Source organism: Notolepis coatsorum (assembly GCF_963971535.1).
Source record: "Notolepis coatsorum genome assembly, chromosome: 1".
NCBI classification, from domain to species: domain Eukaryota; kingdom Metazoa; phylum Chordata; class Actinopteri; order Aulopiformes; family Paralepididae; genus Notolepis; species Notolepis coatsorum.
In genome coordinates, this window is record NC_140165.1 from 293,587,475 (window position 1) to 293,607,267 (window position 19,793).

The window sequence follows — 19,793 nt, forward strand, 5'->3', positions numbered from 1 at the left end:
CCCCGTTCCACCCTGGGAGCAGTTCCAGACCACCCATCACCACGTGTGCCCACGCGGGGACGAGGCGGTTTGCCGGATGATACAAGATGGCGAGCCAACCCACTGAACCTCTGATATAGCTCAAGGCTAATGCCAGCCTGATTCGAATACCCCTGTTGCTCAACTCCTGTTACCTCAACAGTCCGGTAGGATTGAACTGATTGAACTTGAATCATAAGAACTTCCACGGATTGAACTGACCTATACCCTTTTCTGATACACAAACTGATTGAACGAGAATACAAGGACATTCCAAGGGCTTCGACCCCGTTCACCTTTTGTTATTTTGATATTGTATTTTGTATTTGATTTGATTTAATTTGATATATGGGTACTGATATTTCTCCTATAAGAAGGGATACTTAAGGGTAATTACACCCAGTAAGATACTTGAACCACTGGTAAGATACTTGAACCATTGATATTCTCCTATAAGAAGGGAGACTTAAAGGGTAAATACGCCCAGTAAGATACCTGAACTACTGATGTACTCTTGTAAAGAGGACGAGTTAAAGTTACCTCATTAGAGACTTAGCCAGCGTTTATGTACCTGTAGTCAGCAACACGGCTACACAGACTTATCTCTCAGACCTAAAAGAGATAGCGAAACTGAGTGGCGAAGACCTCGCGGAAGTCCTCAGGAGAGAACTCTCCACCATCGGCGACGTCCTCACCCTGAACGATCCTGAACCCCAAACTGACGAAGAAACAGGTGGGGAATGATTCGAAATGGCAGACCAACATGTTCCGGAGGCTGCAACACAAGCTAGCCCCTCACCCAGAACAATCCCAGAGCAGCAAGTCCGACTAGAGCACAGCCGGTCTCCTTCACCAGCGCTCTCTCAAGAGGATGCACGACCTGCTCTGAAACTCTCCGATGTCAACCCACCTGAGGTGCAAAAGATGATTGTGGAGCACATAGTGCGAAGCGAAGACTCAGCCATGCACAGCCAAGCATCACTGAGACTCAGACTCTTCTCTGGGCGAAGACCTCGGCCCGACAGAGAAGTAGACTACGAGACATGGCGTTCCAATGTGGGGCTTCTTCTCAAAGACACAAAATTGTCTGATCTACACAAGTCCCGGAAACTCCTAGATAGCCTCATGGCACCAGCCATTGACATCATAAGACACCTGACACCTGAATGTCCCCCAGGAATGTACCTGGAGATCCTCGACTCCGCCTTCGGAACCGTCGAAGATGGAGATGACCTTTTTGCAAAGTACCTCCATACAATGCAAAACCATGGAGAGAAACCTTCAGCTTACCTTCCACAACTACAGGTGATGCTGAATACCACCTACAGAAGAGGAGGAGTAGCTGCAACCGACCTTGATCAGCAACTTCTAAGACAATTCAGAACACCATGATAACCGAGCTGCAGCTAGAACAGAGAAAGAGAAACCCACCTACCTTTGCAGAGTTCCTCCTGCTACTCCGCACAGCAGAAGACAAGCGCTCTTCCAAAGAATGCCGCATGAGACAGTACCTCAACGTTTCAAAGCCAGGGGTATCGAGTAACTACCAGGGCATCCGGAACCAATGCGAAGAGGAATGCACTTCACAGCCGATTCCGGACACCAGCTCTGAAGTCCAAAGTTTAAAGGCTCTAGTTGCAGACCTACAGACACAGCTCACAAGAATACCGAACGACAACAAGAGAAGACAAGCGAGGCCAGCTCCCAAGCAAGAAGCCCCGGCATCAGTTAAACCGAAGCCTGCGACTGACAGAGGTACTCCCAAGTCCCAAAAGTCAGAGACTCCAAACCCAAAGAACTACACGAGCAATAGACCAAGACCCTGGTATTGCTTCAGATGTGGAGAAGATGGACACATAAGACCCCACTGCGAGAGTGAACCAAACCCCTCTCTGGTGGTCTCGAAAAAGAAATTACTAGAGGAGAAACAGCATGCATGGGACGCTGAAAACAAAGCCTCCAAGCCTGATTTAAACTAAAGACAGTTTCTGCTGAGGGACAGGCGGGAACTGAGTCATGAGAGAGACGTCCCATACGGAAGTGGCAAGCCTCCAATATGTGCTCGGCCTCCCATACCAAAGAAGTAGCCCTACCAAAAGGACTGGTTGGAGCTAAATGCACTGCACAAGTAACCATAGAAGGTAAAGAGTGCAGCTGCTTACTCGATACAGGCTCCCAAGTGACAACGATCCCGAATTCCTTCTATCAAGAGAACATGTCTCATCTACCCATCCACTACTTATACGACCTGCTTGAAGTGGAAGGAGCCAACGGTCAGGAAATTCCCTACCTCGGCTACGTCGAAACTACAATCAAGTTTCCCAAGAGCATGTTTGGAGTAGACATCGAAGCGCCCACCCTAGCGCTGATTGTGCCTGATATGCGCTCCTCTCTGTCATCAGCGCTGATAGGCACAAACGCCCTAGATATCCTGTACAAGCAGTACGCAGACACCACATCTCAGAACTACCAATCCCTGCCATACGGCTACAAGGTAGTCTTGAAAACCCTTGGAGCCAGACATAAACAGTCTGCGGATTCCAGCATGGGCGAAGTGAAACTACATAGCAAAGACCCTGAAACTATCGCTCCAGGTCAGACCAAAGTCCTCGAGGGATTAGTGAGTTGCAGAGCAACCAACGCAGGAAGATGGGTGATGATAGAGTCCCCAAGGTCAACGGTCTTGCCAGGTGGAATACTGGTATCAGATGGCTTAGCAGAGCTACCACGAAAACTGCCACATTGTATACCAGTCATCCTCAAGAACGACTCCGACCACGATATCACCCTGTCCCCGAAGGTTGTGATAGCCGAGATACATGCAGTCATGAGTGTCCAGTCCCTCAAGATACTTGACGCAGAACTATCGACAGACCCTAACCAAAAATCAAAGCTCAAGTTTGACTTTGGAGACTCTTCAGTACCCCAAGAGTGGAAAGAGAGGATAACTGAACGACTGAACTCCATGCAAGAAGTTTTCGCACACCACGATCTCAACTTCGGATGCACTGACAAGATAAAGCATCACATAAATCTCAATGACAAGACGCCATTCAAACATCGGGCGAGACCTATACACCCTCAAGATATAGAAGCTGTGCGCAACCACATTCAACAGCTCCTCGACACTGAAGTCATCCGAGAATCTGAATCACCCTTCTCGTCGCCAATTGTAGTCGTCAGGAAGAACGGCGATGTCAGACTATGCATAGACTACAGGAAACTGAACCTCCAGACAATATAGGACTCATACGCCCTGCCCAACCTGGAGGATTCCTTTTCAGCACTGACTGGATCCAAATGGTTCTCAGTGCTAGATCTCAAATCTGGTTTTTACCAGATCGAAATGGAAGAAAAGGACAAGCACAAGACAGCATTTGTCTGCCCGTTGGGATTCTTTGAGTTCAATAGGATGCCTCAAGGAATAACAAATTCCCCAAGCATGTTCCAGAGGCTTATGGAGCGGTGCGTGGGAGAACTGAACTTGAAGCAAGCCCTCGTTTTCCTGGACGATCTGATCGTTTTCTCTTCAACGCTAGAGGAACACGAGGAGAGACTCATGCGAGTCCTGAGCCATCTGAAAGAGTATGGGCTAAAACTATCACCCGAAAAGTGCAAATTCTTCCAGACCTCCGTAAGGTATCTAGGCCATATAGTGTTTGAGAAAGGAGTCGAAACGGACCCAGAAAAGACAACCGCACTCAAAACCTGGCCAAAGCCAACCAAACTGAAAGAACTGAGAGCATTTCTAGGATTCTGCGGTTACTACCGTAGATTCGTCAAAGACTATTCAAAGATAGTAAAACCCCTCAACGCACTTACTGCCGGATACCCTCCAACGAAGAAGCACGGAAAAGCTACAGTGAACACAGAGAAGTATTACGACCCTAAAGATCCCTTTAATGACAGATGGACCCCCGCTTGCCAGACAGCTTTCGACGCTATTATAGAAAGGCTGACAACTGCCCCTGTTCTCGGTTTCACCGAACCCAAACAGTCCTACATATTGCACACAGATGCAAGCACACTAGGTCTCGGCGCCGCCCTCTACCAGGAGCAGCAAGGACAGAAGCGTGTCATCGCTTATGCAAGCCGCGGATTGTCAAGATGTGAAACCAGGTATCTTGCCCATAAATTGGAGTTCCTTGCCTTAAAATGGTCGGTAACTGAGAAGTTCCAGGATTACCTCTATGGAAGGCCATTTCTCGCTGTCACTGATAGCAACCCACTGTCCTTACCACTGCTAAGCTTGATGCCGCAAGCTACAGATGGTTATCCGATCTATCAACCTTCGATTTCCAGCTGCAATACAGAGCTGAAAAACAGAATCAAGATGCTGATGGGCTGTCCAGACGACCACACAGCAGACCAGCTGATGACCCAATATCGAGAAAAGAGATGGAAAGAATACAACAGTTTGCGAAAAGACACCTCCCTGAACCAGAGCACGCAAACATGAGTGAAGACATCATTAGAGCCATCTGCGAAAGACACTTAGTTCGCGAAGTGATCGACAACGGCTCTAAAGAGACACCATCCAGCATTGCATCGGTGGTATCACTTGCCCTCCACCCAAGTGCAATCCCAGACAGCTTCCAAGGAGAAGATCAGCTGGGTGGCCTACCCGTCGTTCCGCTGATAACTCCAGCCGAAATGAGAGAAAAGCAAAGAGCCGACACCTGTATCCGTCAAGTACTACAGCTTGTGGAGTCAGGGGAGAAACCTCCACCGACACTCAGAAAGGAAATCCCCGAACTTTACCTTCTACTAAGAGAGTGGAACCGGTTAGAAGTATTGGACGGAGTCCTGTACCGGAAGAGACAAGAAGGCGCACAGACCCATCATCAACTTGTACTGCCTGAAGACCTGAGACCTATGGTCTTAAAGAGCCTTCACGATGACATGGGCCACATGGGCGTGGACCGAACCCTAGACCTTGTCCGAAAGCGATTCTATTGGCCCAAAATGTCAGCTGAAGTAGAAACAAAGATCAGAACCTGCAACCGATGTGTACGGCGTAAAGTTCCACAAGAGAAAGCTGCCCCGTTGGTGAACATCACAGCCACACGACCACTCGAGTTGCTGTGCATGGACTTTCTCAGCTTGGAACCAGACTCCAGTAACACAAAAGACATCTTGGTCATTACAGACCACTTTACGAAATAGGCAATAGCGATCCCTACCGCAAATCAAAAAGCGCGGACAGTCGCTAAATGCCTATGGGACCACTTTATTGTCCACTATGGTATCCCGGAGAAACTCCACAGCGACCAAGGTGCAGATTTCCAGTCCCGCACAATTAGAGAGCTGTGTGAGCTAGCCGGCATCAAAAAGATACAAACTACCCCATACCATCCAAGGGGAAACCCAGTTGAATGCTTCAACAGGACCCTGCTTAATATGCTGGGCACCCTGGAGAATCAGAAGAAAAGCCATTGGCGAGACTACGTCAAACCTCTAGTACACGCCTACAACTGTACTAAGAACGACACTACTGGATTCACCCCGTATGGGCTGATGTTCGGGCGACAGCCAAGGTTGCCTGTGGACATAGCCTTCAACTTACCTGTCAACTACCAGCCAGGCTCACACTCGCAGTACGTCCGCAGTCTGAGATCCCACCTTGAAGCAAGTTACAGAGTAGCTACAGAAAATGCAAAGAAGACGGCGGACCGTAACAAAGCAAGATTCGACAAACGAGTTGTTGAGTCTACCCTGCAGGAAGGTGACAGGGTTCTCATCAGAAACGTCCGCATCAGAGGCAAGCACAAGCTAGCAGACCGGTGGGAAGCAGATTACTACATTGTAGTGAAACAAACTGGAAATTTCCCAGTCTATGTAGTGAGACCTGAAACCAGAGATAGTCCACTACGAACGCTCCACCGAGACCTACTGCTAGCTTGCGGATTCCTTCCTACTACCCCTGAGGAAGATGGACCTACTGTAAAAGACAAACCTAAGCGACCAAGAACTCGACAGAGCCCAAGAGAAGAAAGCTCGAATGAATCAGAGGGAAAAGACCCAGATGATGACTATCTTGATCTCACTTATCACTATGACCATGGAGGTCTAGTGGTGGAACCACAACCCTTTCCAGTGCCCACTGTCGAGCAAGACCCCTCAGACGCAGTCATTCTTCCTGAGGGAGCTCCAGGGACAACTGATGACCCGACGACACTGAGCAAGACTATCCCATCTGCAGTGAGACCTACTGAAGGCAGTTTACCTGACCCAGATACAGCGGATCGGGAAAATTACTTACCTGACATGGATCAGGAAGAGAACAACCTACCTGAAAAGACCTTACCAGTTATGAGTTCAGAGGAGAACAATATTAACATGAATGAACCAGAAACCGAACCAGATGGACAGGAGAATGTCCAAGACAATGTGGAAAGAGAAGAGGAAAGAGATGTCAGAGATGGACAGGAGAATGTCCAAGACGATGTGGAAAAAGGAAAGGGATGTCAGAGATGAACCCCCAAGAAGGTTGACAAGACATAGAGAACCTCCAAAAGTCCTGACTTATCCCCGACTTGGAAACCCACTAGTAACGATAATCCAGTCACTATTCCAGAGTCTAAGCTCAGTAATCACAGACTCTTTAGATGACTCCAACTCCCCAGAACCCCATAGGATTGTGATAATGTAGTCCTGGGATAATATGCACAGGGACGTGCATTAGGATAGAAGGGGAGGATGTAACCCAGATTTCAGATTCATAACTATTTAGTCAAGAACATAAATAGTTAATGCCATTGAATAAGAACATAAATAGTTAAGGCTATTATGTAAGAACATAAGTAGTTAATATTATTGGGTACCAAGTCCCTTGAATTATAGCATTGCCCTTTCATTTACTTCATGACGCGAGATAGATATCACAACAGCCACGCCTTGCTTAACGGCAGGTGAGTCTGCACTGCGCAGATGAGATTCTTGATCCACGGAGAAGCCGCAGCTGAACGTTGCTGCTGCCGAGATGAAATAGCATGATAAAAACAGTTATCAAACAGTTATAAAAGATTCCCCCAGTTGCAAAACCGAAGAAGCGTTGCAGTTAAAGTAACCTGTGGTTTTGGTGAGTTCGTCAACATTGTGCTGTTCATTGTCGAATACGCAAAATGGTTAGCTCCATGCTACAAACTAATAATGCTACAAGCTAAATAACGTAGCTCATTCTTAAATGAAAACTAGGAAGGAACCATTTCAGAAGTACTTATTTACATTTACATTTTACTTATAATTATACTTGTAATTGTATTGATATGCTGTATGATAAGAACATGGTCTATATACATTTTGACTGTTTTGAGAGTTTAATATGGAACGTGAGGAATGTCCCATATGCTAGCGCACTTTAGCCTAACTTAGCATGGGACAGATGGACATTCCCACGTGCTGTGATAAGATAGCCTACTTTAGCTTAGCATAGCTAAAAGTAGCCTGATTGATTATTCGTTCTGAAAGCAATGAAAGGATGATGAAGCGATAAAAGATGGTAAATAACTTTTATTTTCTAAAGCAGGCCAGGTTTTTAGGTTTCCCCAGCACCCCGTTCCACCCTGGGAGCAGTTCCAGACCACCCATCACCACGTGTGCCCACGCGGGGGACGAGGCGGTGTGCCGGACGATACAAGATGGCGAGCCAACCCACTGAACCTCTGATATAGCTCAAGGCTAATGCCAGCCTGATTCAAATACCCCTGTTGCTCAACTCCTGTTACCTCAACAGTCCGGTAGGATTGAACTGATTGAACTTGAATCATAAGAACTTCCACGGATTGAACTGACCTATACCCTTTTCTGATACACAAACTGATTGAACGAGAATACAAGGACATTCCAAGGGCTTCGACCCCGTTCACCTTTTGTTATTTTGATATTGTATTTTGTATTTGATTTGATTTAATTTGATATATGGGTACTGATATTTCTCCTAAGAAGGGAGACTTTAAGTACACCCAGTAAGATACTTGAACCACTGGTAAGATACTTGAACCATTGATATTCTCCTATAAGAAGGGAGACTTAAAGGGTAAATACGCCCAGTAAGATACCTGAACTACTGATGTACTCTTGTAAAGAGGACAAGTTAAAGGGTCAATGTACCCAATAAGATACTTGAATCCCATTGATGACATTGATTATAGTTGAATCACTGATGGTTCTCCTGTAAAGAAAGAAGGTTTAAAGGGTAATTTCACCTAATAAGGTATTTGCATTCCCATAACCTAGAATATTCCATTTGGTACTTTTGTTGTGTTACACCTTCAAAGGAAGAGTTTAAAGGAGAATTTCACCTAATAAGGTATTTGCGTTCCCTGCACATTTAAAGGTTTAAATTAATATGTTTAAACATTTACCTATTGAAATGATAAACTGATATAGTGTTTACTAATGATAAACTGATATAGTGTTTACTAATGATAAACTGATATAGAGTTTACTGACGATAAAAGGATACATCCAATATCCAACCTTGAACCTAGCTTTTAGCTAGAGATAACCTCAGAGACGTCTGAACCAAACCTAATGTGTTGATCCAATCAATCTAGGACTTGATATCGAACTAACCCTCCTGAAAGGAGAGGTTACTGAAAGAACCTAAAAGGGATACTTCAAACACCTGAACTAGTACTGTATGTCTGTATGTCTAGCTAGCGCGCATTTAATGAATAAACCGGTCATTGTTATAATTCTGTCTCTGGTCCACTATTCTTTTAATTGTGCATATTACTCCTCTCCTCATTCGAACCTAGAACTGTGCCCGTGGCGAACAGCTGTTACTGTAAGTGACACAAGTGCTACATATGTCATAAATGTCTTGATGAATTGATGAACAAGACGAAAGTATTTTTCTGGTCTTCATCCTCTTAGCAGTTGTTAGTATTGAGCTGTACTGTATTGTACCCATTCTGCAATCTGTTAATCAAGTTTTCAATCAATCAATCAATCAATCAATCAATCAATCAATCAATCAGCTATGTGGTCTCAAGATTACCTTTCCTGGATTCTCTCCTGCTATTTCCTCCTCAGAGTGTACACTGTAGAGAAGAGCCAGGCACACAATGCTCTCGTTTCACTTCCTCTAAAAGAGTAAAGCTTCGAGCTGATCTCTGACACGTTTTGACGGGGGGGATTTGCCAAATAACCAAGATAACACTCGGCCATCCTTTCTCCACGAGAGACATAAACATCACCTATGTCCTGTTTCACCCGGCTGACAGCTCAGCTCTCTTCAATTTTCCTGCAAGGCTTAATGTATAGCCCTGTCATACTCCCTTTGAACTGAAGATGTCAAGTTTGCCCCGAGGGGTCACTACAGATCACAGACAATCTCCCTGGAGACATCTTCCGAGCTAGCATAGGGGATCAACGGAGTCAACTTCCTCACCATGGACTAAAGACAATTTTCCTCTTCAAGATTTAGGGTATGCGGCATATGATTAAAGCTCGCTCACTAGTGTGAATCATATATTCAACACATGGGTGCTTAATAAAGCTATGACCATCCATTCAGAATGCACCCTTCCTTTCAATTCAGAGTACAAGCTCTTACCATCTGGCCTACGTTTATGTACCCCTATGGCCACGAAAAACTGGTATAAGAATTCTTTCAACCCCGTCTCCATTCATGTCCTGAATGCTGTTGGCAGGATGAGGTAACCGCTGCGGTTGTTAGCTCATCACCTCGATGATGGTGATGATGTTGATGATGATGACAGACTGTGACAATTATTAAGATGAGGTGCAATATATTATATTTGTAGCAAATATTTGCACAGATTATGGAATATGCATGGCATGCTGTCTTGAGGGGTATGGTAGATACTTGTGTTGTCTATGTAAACGGTTGTATGTTTTTGTGGTATATTGTATGTTTTTATATTTAGCTATGCGTTAGTATGCTTGCTGCAGCACAAATCCAACAGTTTGGGACAAATAATAAATGTGGACTTCACTGTGTACATAACCCTGTTTATGTCTGTAGATACAATACGCTGATTCCTGTAGGTATGTCAGTATGGATATAAGAATGTCAAATATAGTATAGTTTATAGTATAAAGAAATTCCTGTGATTAAACCTGGGTTCAAACCTCTTTTGTCTTGTATTCTATTAAATGCTGTATTCTTTATATTATCTATTTATTTGGGTGTGTTTTCTTTCTTTTGCCAGTGATTGCCATTTAATGTTGTTTGACAACAGTGTCCTATATGGAATAATAGTTATATTATCTTTACAGTAATGGTAATGTGGCACAATGCCAATGTCAGTATACAGTAGGAGACTATCTTTACTAGTTGAGTACAATGAGGAATATCCATGATAGTACTGTATGTTCAGGATTCAACATTCTGTCCATATCTAGTAAAAACCCAAGAAGAATGACATCTTTAACATAGAAGTACATTTATTTATGCCTTAATACATTAATGTTGAACAAGTTATATATTCTTATTGATTGCAAATCACACAGCACAATTCCAATTTATTCCTGTACATAAGTTAAGAAATGTAACAGAGTTTGTTTTAAAATATGTAATGTCATGAGGAGCACTTTGTTAAAAAATTTAAAGGAAAAGTGCATTATCTTTCTACTCATAAAATTACAAAAATTGGTCCAGAATCCACCGTCTGAGCAGGAATCCTACAGACTAAATTTTGTCTTTATCATAAGATTTTGATACATCTTTACACTTATTTTTCAATGTTTTATGATCTTTTATGTCCCCCCCCCCCTACAAACTGTAGCTATTACAAGAAGTACAACATTGGCAGTTTACAAAAAGCTTAGCATGTCAATCACTGCATAATCTATATTCTAAATAAACTTCATTTTTCCCATATAACTATTTGGAACATACAATTTTAACAACAACAAATACCATAATATCTCACAGCGCTATGATACAATAACATATCTCTGTCATAAATTCAAAGAAAATGAAAATATAACAATAGCAACCTACAATTAAGGAATACAATGCATAGATTCAATCATTTAAAAAAATGCAGAGATATAATTTACTTAGTACAGCTCTTTTATTTTTCTATAATTTTAGTGAACCCTGTGACTCTGACTACGTGGATTCATTAAAGTTTATCCTGACTTTAGTGACCGGCACAAATATATAATTCTGAACATATCACATGATAAAAATGCTAAATACATCAGTTTGACTCCAAAGGCAAACTTGGCTATAGTACACTATGGCATGTTTGGGTAGATATAGGCAACATCTGGCACCAAAGCCCAACACAGCAGCTTCTTCAATGGCCACAGTATGTAGAGCCTTTTGAAATGTAAAAATGTTTCCTGTACTTAAATCCCCCTATATTAATGTGGCATTGAAGATCTATGTGGTTTCTGGTTTCATACAATAAACATTTTTTTTTTATAATTTTTTTTTTTTACTAGCAAGTTATCTGGTCTTTTTCTGCCTGCTCAACTAGTCAACTCCATGAGTAGCAGTCAAGTTTACCAACCCAACCTAAAAAAATAAAATAACCTCAAAATGATATACAGTATTTGTAACTCTGCATAATTAGTCACTGATAGACTGACGAAAAACTAAAAAAAAGAGCGTTAGTTCAGTAATCCCCATGAAAAGCAACACAGAAAATGCAAATGTACATATGTTATATAAGATACTTAACACTTAGTGGCACTCATCAGATAAGGGGAATTCCAATATGAATCAAAACAGAACCCAGTATAAGAAAGATTATGATAATAAAGTCATATTTTGTTGTTAATATATTTGAAATATCAAAGAACATGTCCTCCTGGCCACCATGAAACAACGGACCAAATATATTTTTTAAGAAAGACAGAAATAGGTAGAGGTAGCAAGGGCACAGTGGCTACAGGGCCTCTCAAAAGCGATACAGAATATCATAAACGGACAGCATCAATGGGGTCCTCCATCTTAATAGGAATCATACCTTGAAGAAGCACTAATCTCTCGAGACAAAGACGGGGATTGAACGGATTTGGAGATCTTTAAACTAAACGGGGAGCGTGGTGGTTAGTGTCAGTGTCTTTAATGACAATCACTTGCTGGTCTTGGATTCGTTGCTGGTGGGGGGGGGAGGGGGGCAACAGTGGCACTGGGAATTCCTTCTGTCTGTTGACCTACATTGACCGGGACTCGTAATGTCTGTGGTACCACAAAGCGTTCAGAAGATCCTCACAACAACAAACTGAAAAGGTTAATCACTCATGCGGGATCTTCTAGGTCAAGGGGTTCCCAAAAGGGTTTTCATACGAAGGACCACCCAAATGGATACACATCGGGCCCCGCGGCCCGCGTACCTCTTCTGATAACGTTTTTTGTTCTGGCCACCTCTTCTTGTGGTTGGTTACGATGTAGTACAGAAATGCTTAAAGCGGTCTACAGTGGATACGAGCAAAACATGTGATCGGTAGAGGCATTCGTCCTCGCTAACTTTAACTTCCTCACCTCTCCAGGGAACCCCCTTGGAAGTCTCTCAACCCGTTTTGGGAACCCCGGTTCTGGATAGTGATAGCGAAGGGGGGGGGGGGGGGGGGGGGGGGGCGGGGGCAGTTGATCAATGTACTTTTACTTTAAGACTGGAGGATTTGAGTCATTTACAATAATATAAAACCCTTGAAGCGTGCGGTTGTTAACTTCTCTATTCTCTATCAGGCACAATAAACAGGCCCCTGTGGTATTAAGGTTCAGAGTGACAAAAGATAGAACTCCAAGAACAATCTTGTGTGTGTGTGCGGATTATGCACCCTTAGATCTATAAGAACCACAAATAATTTAGGTCTCAAATATATATTCACTGCATCTAGTATACATCTACTGTATCATTTCAATTAAGGATTTTGAATGTATTTACAAGCATAAGAAAAATGTATGAACTATTTTACAGCCTGAATCAGAAGCGTCCTCAAGCATGATGGAGCTATTCCACTCCATTACACATTTTGTCCCCCTTCTGAAAGGAATCTCTGTTCCATTTTTTTTGTTTTTTGTTTTTTTGCCACGTCTGTCCACTGCCTTGATTTATGTCTTCACTCTGTAAACACTATGCACAGGCTTATAAAATACACTATGAGACTGCAGTTTACATGTTGTATGATGACATATGTACATTGATTCAGGCAAGAAAACAAAACAGAAAAAGCATTGTTTGTATAATGTAACATAGTCCAAGAATCCCTTGAGAATTTTGTCACAGAACTTTATGTCTCCCCACAATAACCCCCCCCCCCCCCCCCCACACCTGCCTTTGAGCATAACCGTCACATTACCTGTCTTGTGCAGTGGTAGTCACACTGCACACTACAAAAGACTTGGTTTGTGGAAAACACAATAACGAGTAAACAGCGCAAGTACGTCGGTATGCAATCGTGTCTGTCGTTCTGTGGTGTGTACCGCCGTTGCTGGGTTGTTGTTGGTGACAGTGGCAGTCACACAGAAAATAAGCAAAACACAGACATCTGCAACGTCAGTGAGAGAGAGAGAGAGAGAGAGAGAGAGAGAGAGAGAGAGTATGTGTGTGTTTCAGTTTGGCTCTGAAGTTTAAGGCAAAGCGTTTGGCACTTGGTTTATATATGACATGATATTTTTTTATAAATAATTCAAATTTAATCTAAATTGGTTCCTAAGCCCTAAGGGTAATTGGTGTCCTTATCGGATCATGACCAGTCTCAGTCTGTAGAGATTTTTTTTTTTTTAAATGTCAATGGTACATAATCTGCAGATGGCGGATCATGGCACTTTCGGGAGGCCAAGTGTAGTTTTTCCATCTGAAATAACAAAGATTGTGTCCTTTTACATACAGCGACAACAGCAAAGTCAGTTGAGAGGAGCTTGTTGGACAATAAGGTGGACTGTGCAGTCTTTAAGTCCTCTATCCCGACACCCAGCTGTGCGTGGTGGTCTTCACCCCATGGGGGAAGCCCTGTTGGGTCACTATAGGCTCAAAGTTGAAGTCCAGTGAGTCTCCGTCCATCAGGGTGTCGTGGAGGATGGACTCCATGTCACACTCGAACCTCTCGATGGACATGTCGTCCAGGTCGCTGGGCAGCTTCTCCGAGTGCGGGGGTTGGGGTGCGCCCGGTCGGCCGTAACCGTTGGTGTTGAGAGGGCAGAAGCCGGTCATCCCTCCCACGCTGGGGTGAGGCGACAGGCCGTAGGGCATCTGCATGGGGATCTTCCCCGTCGGCAGACGCCCGGTGCCCCCGCTGTGACTCAGGGACATCAGCAAGCGGCCGTTCATGGCCAGCGACGTCGGAGGGGGTTGGCTGCGTATGTTGTGGGCGTGAGCGTGGGAGAGGCCGTGGGGGTGAGCGTTCCCTCCTCCTCCCATGTGTTTGGCTCCATGCTGACCACTGCCGTACGGCGGCAGCATGCGGCCTCCGCCGGACTGAGACACCACCGTGTCCACCGACGGTAAGAGCTCTCCGTGCGGGTCTGTGTCTGAGGTCAGCAGTTCCTTCAAGAGCCCTGCGGCGCAGTTATACTGGGCCATGGAGGGTCCAAAGCTGGGCTTGGTTTCTGGCAGTGTCTGTAAGGGCATGGGTGACAGCGTGTTCATCCCCCCCTGGCCGTACACACACTTACGGTAGTCCTGCTGGGGCTGGGAGCCCATGCTGGGGGAGCTGTAAGAAGGGTACCCCGGGCTGGTCTGCATCATTGGGGAGGGGGAGGACTGGGAGGAGCCCGGAGTCGTGGCCCCTCCCCCCACCTGGGAGTTGTTGGGCGAGAGCAGGTTGAGGTTGTCCAGGAGGTTCTCCATGACGTTCTCCGAGCTGTGTCCCAGAGAGCCGGTCATCTCGGTCAGGCTGGGCAGCGTGGCCGTCATCTTGGCCCCGGGGGCTCCCGGGTAGACCATGTGCACGTCCCCCTCTCCGAGGTCGTCCTCTGGCATGAAAGGCGAGAGGCGGCCGCTCAGGGTGCTGGCGTTGGAGCTGGTACGAGGCCTGAAGCTGCTCCAGGCGTCAAAGTCGTCGTTGCTGTGAGAGTTGGGACTTCCGGGCCACTTGGAGTAGGAGCCTGGGCTGTCCGCTCCCCCATCAGGCCCCCCCTGGAGGGACAGCTGGAGGGACAGAGGCGCAGCGTCAGTGTACATAATACATACAGAATTTTATCTTCAACTAATGTGTGTTTGAATATGGCCACCAGTGATGTCATCGGAGACACAGAATCCTTGTGTCGTGTTAACTACAGCTCCATGAGATGATGTAGATGAGAAAATAGCAATACCTTGTCTTATAGGGACTGCTGCCTTATGATTTCATCGAGCTGTAATTAATACGACACAAGGACTCACTCTCCTCGATGACTGGTGGCCATATACAGCATCATTTACTCTCACTAACTAACTAAATGAATGTGTGCAAAACTGCTTAGGGTTTTTGGATGTATGTGAGATTAAGTGCAAAATAAATCAAGCATTGTTTTTTGGTGAAGTGCCCCTTTAACAATACAGTATGTATTGTTATAATGTGTATTGCTCTATGCAGGTAAATGACAACAAACATACCGTAATACACGTCAACAACCTGTAAAAACGTGCTATGGTTAATGCACTTGAAGTAGTAGTAGTAGTAGTAGTAATAATAGTAGTAATAGTAGTAGTAGTAGTAGTAGTAGTAGTAGTAGTAGTAGTAGTAGTAGTAGTAGTAGTAGTAGTAGTAGTAGTAGTAATAATAGTAGTAGTAGTAGTAATAGTAGTAGTAGTAGTAGTAGTAGTAGTAGTAGTAATAGTAGTAGTAGTAGTAGTAGTAGTAGTAGTAGTAGTAGTAGTAGTAGTAGTAGTAGTAGTAGTAGTAGTAGTAGATTGATTGATTGATTGATTGAAAACTTTATTAACAGATTGCAGAATGGGTACAGTACGGCTCAATACACACAATTGTTAAGAGGATGCAGACCAGAGAAATACTTTCGTCTTGATTACATCAGGGTCCCCCATTTTCAATTCATCATAACATTTATGACATACATGACATACAGATACAGTACTGTTACATCCAGACATTTATGACATACAAGATATACAAATATACAATACTGTTTAAGAGACAGAGTTTCTAAAAGAGAATATATACATTTGAGGGGGAAGAAACTGTACATTGGATACATTTCTTTTTTTGTAGTAGTAGTAATAGTAGTAGTAGTAGTAGTAGTAGTAGTAGTAGTAGTAGTAGTAGTGGTAGTGGTAGTGGTGGTGGTGGTGGTGGTGGTGGTGGTGGTGGTGGTGGTGGTGGTGGTGGTAGTAGTAGTAGTAGTAGTAGTAGTAGTAGTAGTAGTAGTAGTAGTAGTAGTAGTAGTAGTAGTAGTAGTAGTAGTAGTAGTAGTAGTAGTGGTATGCTCAATGTTAAATTAAAGGTATTTTGAACCAGGGGGCATGATTAGTCTTTATTTTATTTATTTTTTACCTTTTTCTTGGCAGCTCTTCCTCTGCTTTTGGCAAACTTGCTGTTGTTGTCCATGGAGGCGGCCCTGCGTCGGGGAGACTTCCCGCTCTTTCCCCCCTCTGGGTTGAGCATCCACCACGAGCTCTTCCCTGTGCCCTCGTTCTGAACGCGCATAAAGCGGCTGTGGAGGGACAGGTTGTGTCTGATGGAGTTCTGGAAAACAGAGAGAGAGAGAACAGTGGGTGGATGGAAAGAGAGAAAGATATGTGTACAGTACACAGTGCAAAAAAAGTGTTTTAAGCTTATATTGATTCTTAGAATCCTAATTTCAGAAAACAAGTGGAAACAAATCTACCAAATGGGGTGAGAGAGCCATCTCAATCAAGCCCGCCCTCTTTTCTCCAATCACAACCGACTGTGGTTGTTGGAAGCAACGGTTGTGAATGGAGGATTGAGAAAAGAGGGCGTGGCTTGAAGTAGGTCAATCCAAAGTAACTTGAGTGAGAATGTCTTGAAATAATATTAATTAAAAATTCACCTAGTTTTGGAGGAATCTTCAAAACAAGCTAATTTGCATTTGGAACAATTAAAAAAGATTTCACCATTGCCCCCCCTCCCTCCCTTCCTCCAACTTAAGAAAATAAGATCTTAAAATAAAAATGACATAAGAGGTCGACATGACCCCCTACCACCCCCCCCCCATCCCCATTGTGTTGTATCCCCCTTTTCCCCTCTTTCTCTTGACAGTAGATCCGTAGCATGCAGCACAAACCCCACCTTACAGGTGGTTCCCATTAAAGAAAAAAAGTTTGGCTCGACGGTTGACTTGGGAGGAGACAGGGGGGATTTAAGGTCACTCAACCGGTTAATGCCATGTGCTATTCATTAAACAAACAGAAGTGCACACACACACACACACACACACACACACACACACACACACACACACACACACACACACACACACACACACACACACACACACACACACACATACACACACAATAAGGCAAGTGTTTCAATCAGTTATTCCATGAGTAGTTTGTCGTCAATAGAGTGAACGTTACAGCCCCGACGACCTCTTATCTACAAACGTGCGTGTGATTTACTGTATTTCCTTTATAAAAGAAAGAAAGAGGCCAGGTTCCATTGTAATCCACCGTGATGACAACCCTTACTGTACGTTCCAGCTGGATGTAATAATTGCGTGCCCTTTCCTAAGCCGCCAGAGAACGGAGGGCAGGATGTGGAGAAAGGCTAATATTTTGTCCCGCGCAGAAACATTCATAGTAAACTCTGACGTCTCTCCGTGACAGTCCGATGGAAAATGGAAGTGTGTTTGTTTTGCTTTGTTTTTGTTTAGTTTTTTTCTCTACAAAAAGGCAAACGAAGCAAAACAAGAGAGAACGAAAATATGGGGTAAACGTCTGGCATGGCAACGGAGCAACAAAACAGAAACGCAATTTCCGTCGATAAACTCCTTAATGGGACAGTTGTTATTCGGTCTATCTTTGGGACTCGTTCTGCCTTCAAACAGACACGTCTCCAAATTAACTCCGAACCCAACTATTTCAGTGGGCCCACATTCATCCGCTGAGTAATTGTCTGTGTTTCGCTGCAGCGTGTCTGGCCTGACCGTACTCGGGCCATACGTAAAGTAATGCGCCATGGCCAGACGGGTGCTGCATAGAGCTTATTTTGGAAGCGCGGATGAGAACTCTGGGCACACACGGAGCCTAGCGTGCATGCATACTGCCTGACGTCATCAGACCCCCTTCACCCCCCCCCCCCCCCCGCTCTGTGACTCACTACCCTCACATCTGGTTCCCAGTCTGCCCAGCTCCTCTTCTCTCCATCTCCTCCACCCTGATCTCCTTCTCTGCCCGCTGCTCCTCTTCTCTCCATCTCCTCCACCGACTCCTCTCCCTGTTGCTCCTCCTCTGTTCTCTGCTCCTCCTCTGTTCTCTCCATCTCCTCTCCAAACTCTGTCCTCGGCTCTACCGACTCCTCTGCCCCACTGCTCCTACTCTATATGTTCTCTGCTCCTCCTCTGTTCTCTCCTCTCCCAGTCCTCTCTCCTCTCCCAGTCCTCTCTCCTCTCCCAGTCCTCTCTCCTTCCCAGTCCTCTCTCCTCTGCCCCGCTGCTCCTCCTCTATATTCTCTGCTGCTCCTCTATATATTATCTGCTGCCCCTCTATATATTCTCTGCTGCTCCTCTATATATTCTCTGCTCCTCCTCTATATGTTCTCTGCTCCTCTATATGTTCTCTGCTGCTCCTCCTCTATATGTTCTCTGCTCCTCTATATGTTCTCTGCTGCTCCTCCTCTATATGTTCTCTGCTCCTCTATCTGTTCTCTGCTCCTCTATATATTCTCTGCTCCTCCTCTGTTCTCTCCTCTCCCAGTCCTCTCTCCTCTGTCCCTCTGCTCCTCCTCTCCTCTCTCCTCTCCCAGTCCTCTCTCCTCTGTCCCTCTGCTCCTCCTCTGTTCTCTCCTCTCCCAGTCCTCTCTCCTCTGTCCTTCTGCTCCTCCTCTATGTTCTCTGCTCCTCCTCTATGTTCTCTGCTCCTCCTCTATGTTCTCTGCTCCTCCTCTGTTCTCTCCTCTCCCAGTCCTCTCTCCTCTGTCCCTCTGCTCCTCCTCTGTTCTCTCCTCTCCCAGTCCTCTCTCCTCTGTCCCTCTGCTCCTCCTCTATGTTCTCTCCTCTCCCAGTCCTCTCTCCTCTGTCCCTCTGCTCCTCCTCTATGTTCTCTCCTCTCCCAGTCCTCTCTCCTCTGTCCCTCTGCTCCTCCTCTATGTTCTCTCCTCTCCCAGTCCTCTCTCCTCTGCCCTCTCCTCATCTTATTTTACTCTTTTGTTTTGATTCTTCTGCTTCACTACTCTATTTATATTTTACTCTTCTGCTCTTTTCTTCTACTGTCTCCCTTCTTCTACTGTCTCTCTTCTTCTACTGTCTCTCTTCTTCTACTGTCTCTTCTTCTACTGTCTCTCTTCTTCTACTGTCTCTTTTCTTCTACTGTCTCTTTTCTTCTACTGTCTCTTTTCTTCTACTGTCTCTTCTTCTACTGTCTCTTTTCTTCTACTGTCTTTTCTTCTACTGTCTATTTTCTTCTACTGTCTCTCTTCTACTGTCTCTTCTTCTACTGTCTCTTTTCTTCTACTGTCTCTTCTTCTACTGTCTCTTCTTCTACTGTCTCTTCTTCTACTGTCTCTTCTTCTACTCTCCTGTCTTCTTCTGATCTCACATATATTTTCCCCTCTGCTCCTCGTCGCTTCCCTCTCTCTCTCTCTCTCTCTCTCTCTCTCTCTCTCTCTCTCTCTCTCTCTCTCTGCCCCCCCCCCCAGTCTGAACACTGGCCCTTTACACACAAATG

At 44.8% G+C, this 19,793-nt stretch overlaps 1 protein-coding gene across 1 annotated transcript in view; it reads right to left on the reverse strand.

Moving 5' to 3' along the window:
* Positions 1 to 12,591: 12,591 nt before the first annotated feature.
* Positions 12,592 to 19,793, reverse strand: part of foxo1a (forkhead box O1 a) — a 45,102-nt gene continuing 37,900 nt past the window's right edge. The window contains exons 2-3 of the mRNA XM_084331991.1: positions 16,441 to 16,632; positions 12,592 to 15,098 (exon numbers count right to left, since the gene is read on the reverse strand). Of these exons, the coding sequence (XP_084188117.1) occupies positions 13,911 to 15,098; positions 16,441 to 16,632 (1,380 nt within the window). The 3' untranslated portion in view covers positions 12,592 to 13,910. The remainder of the gene's footprint in view (positions 15,099 to 16,440; positions 16,633 to 19,793) is intronic.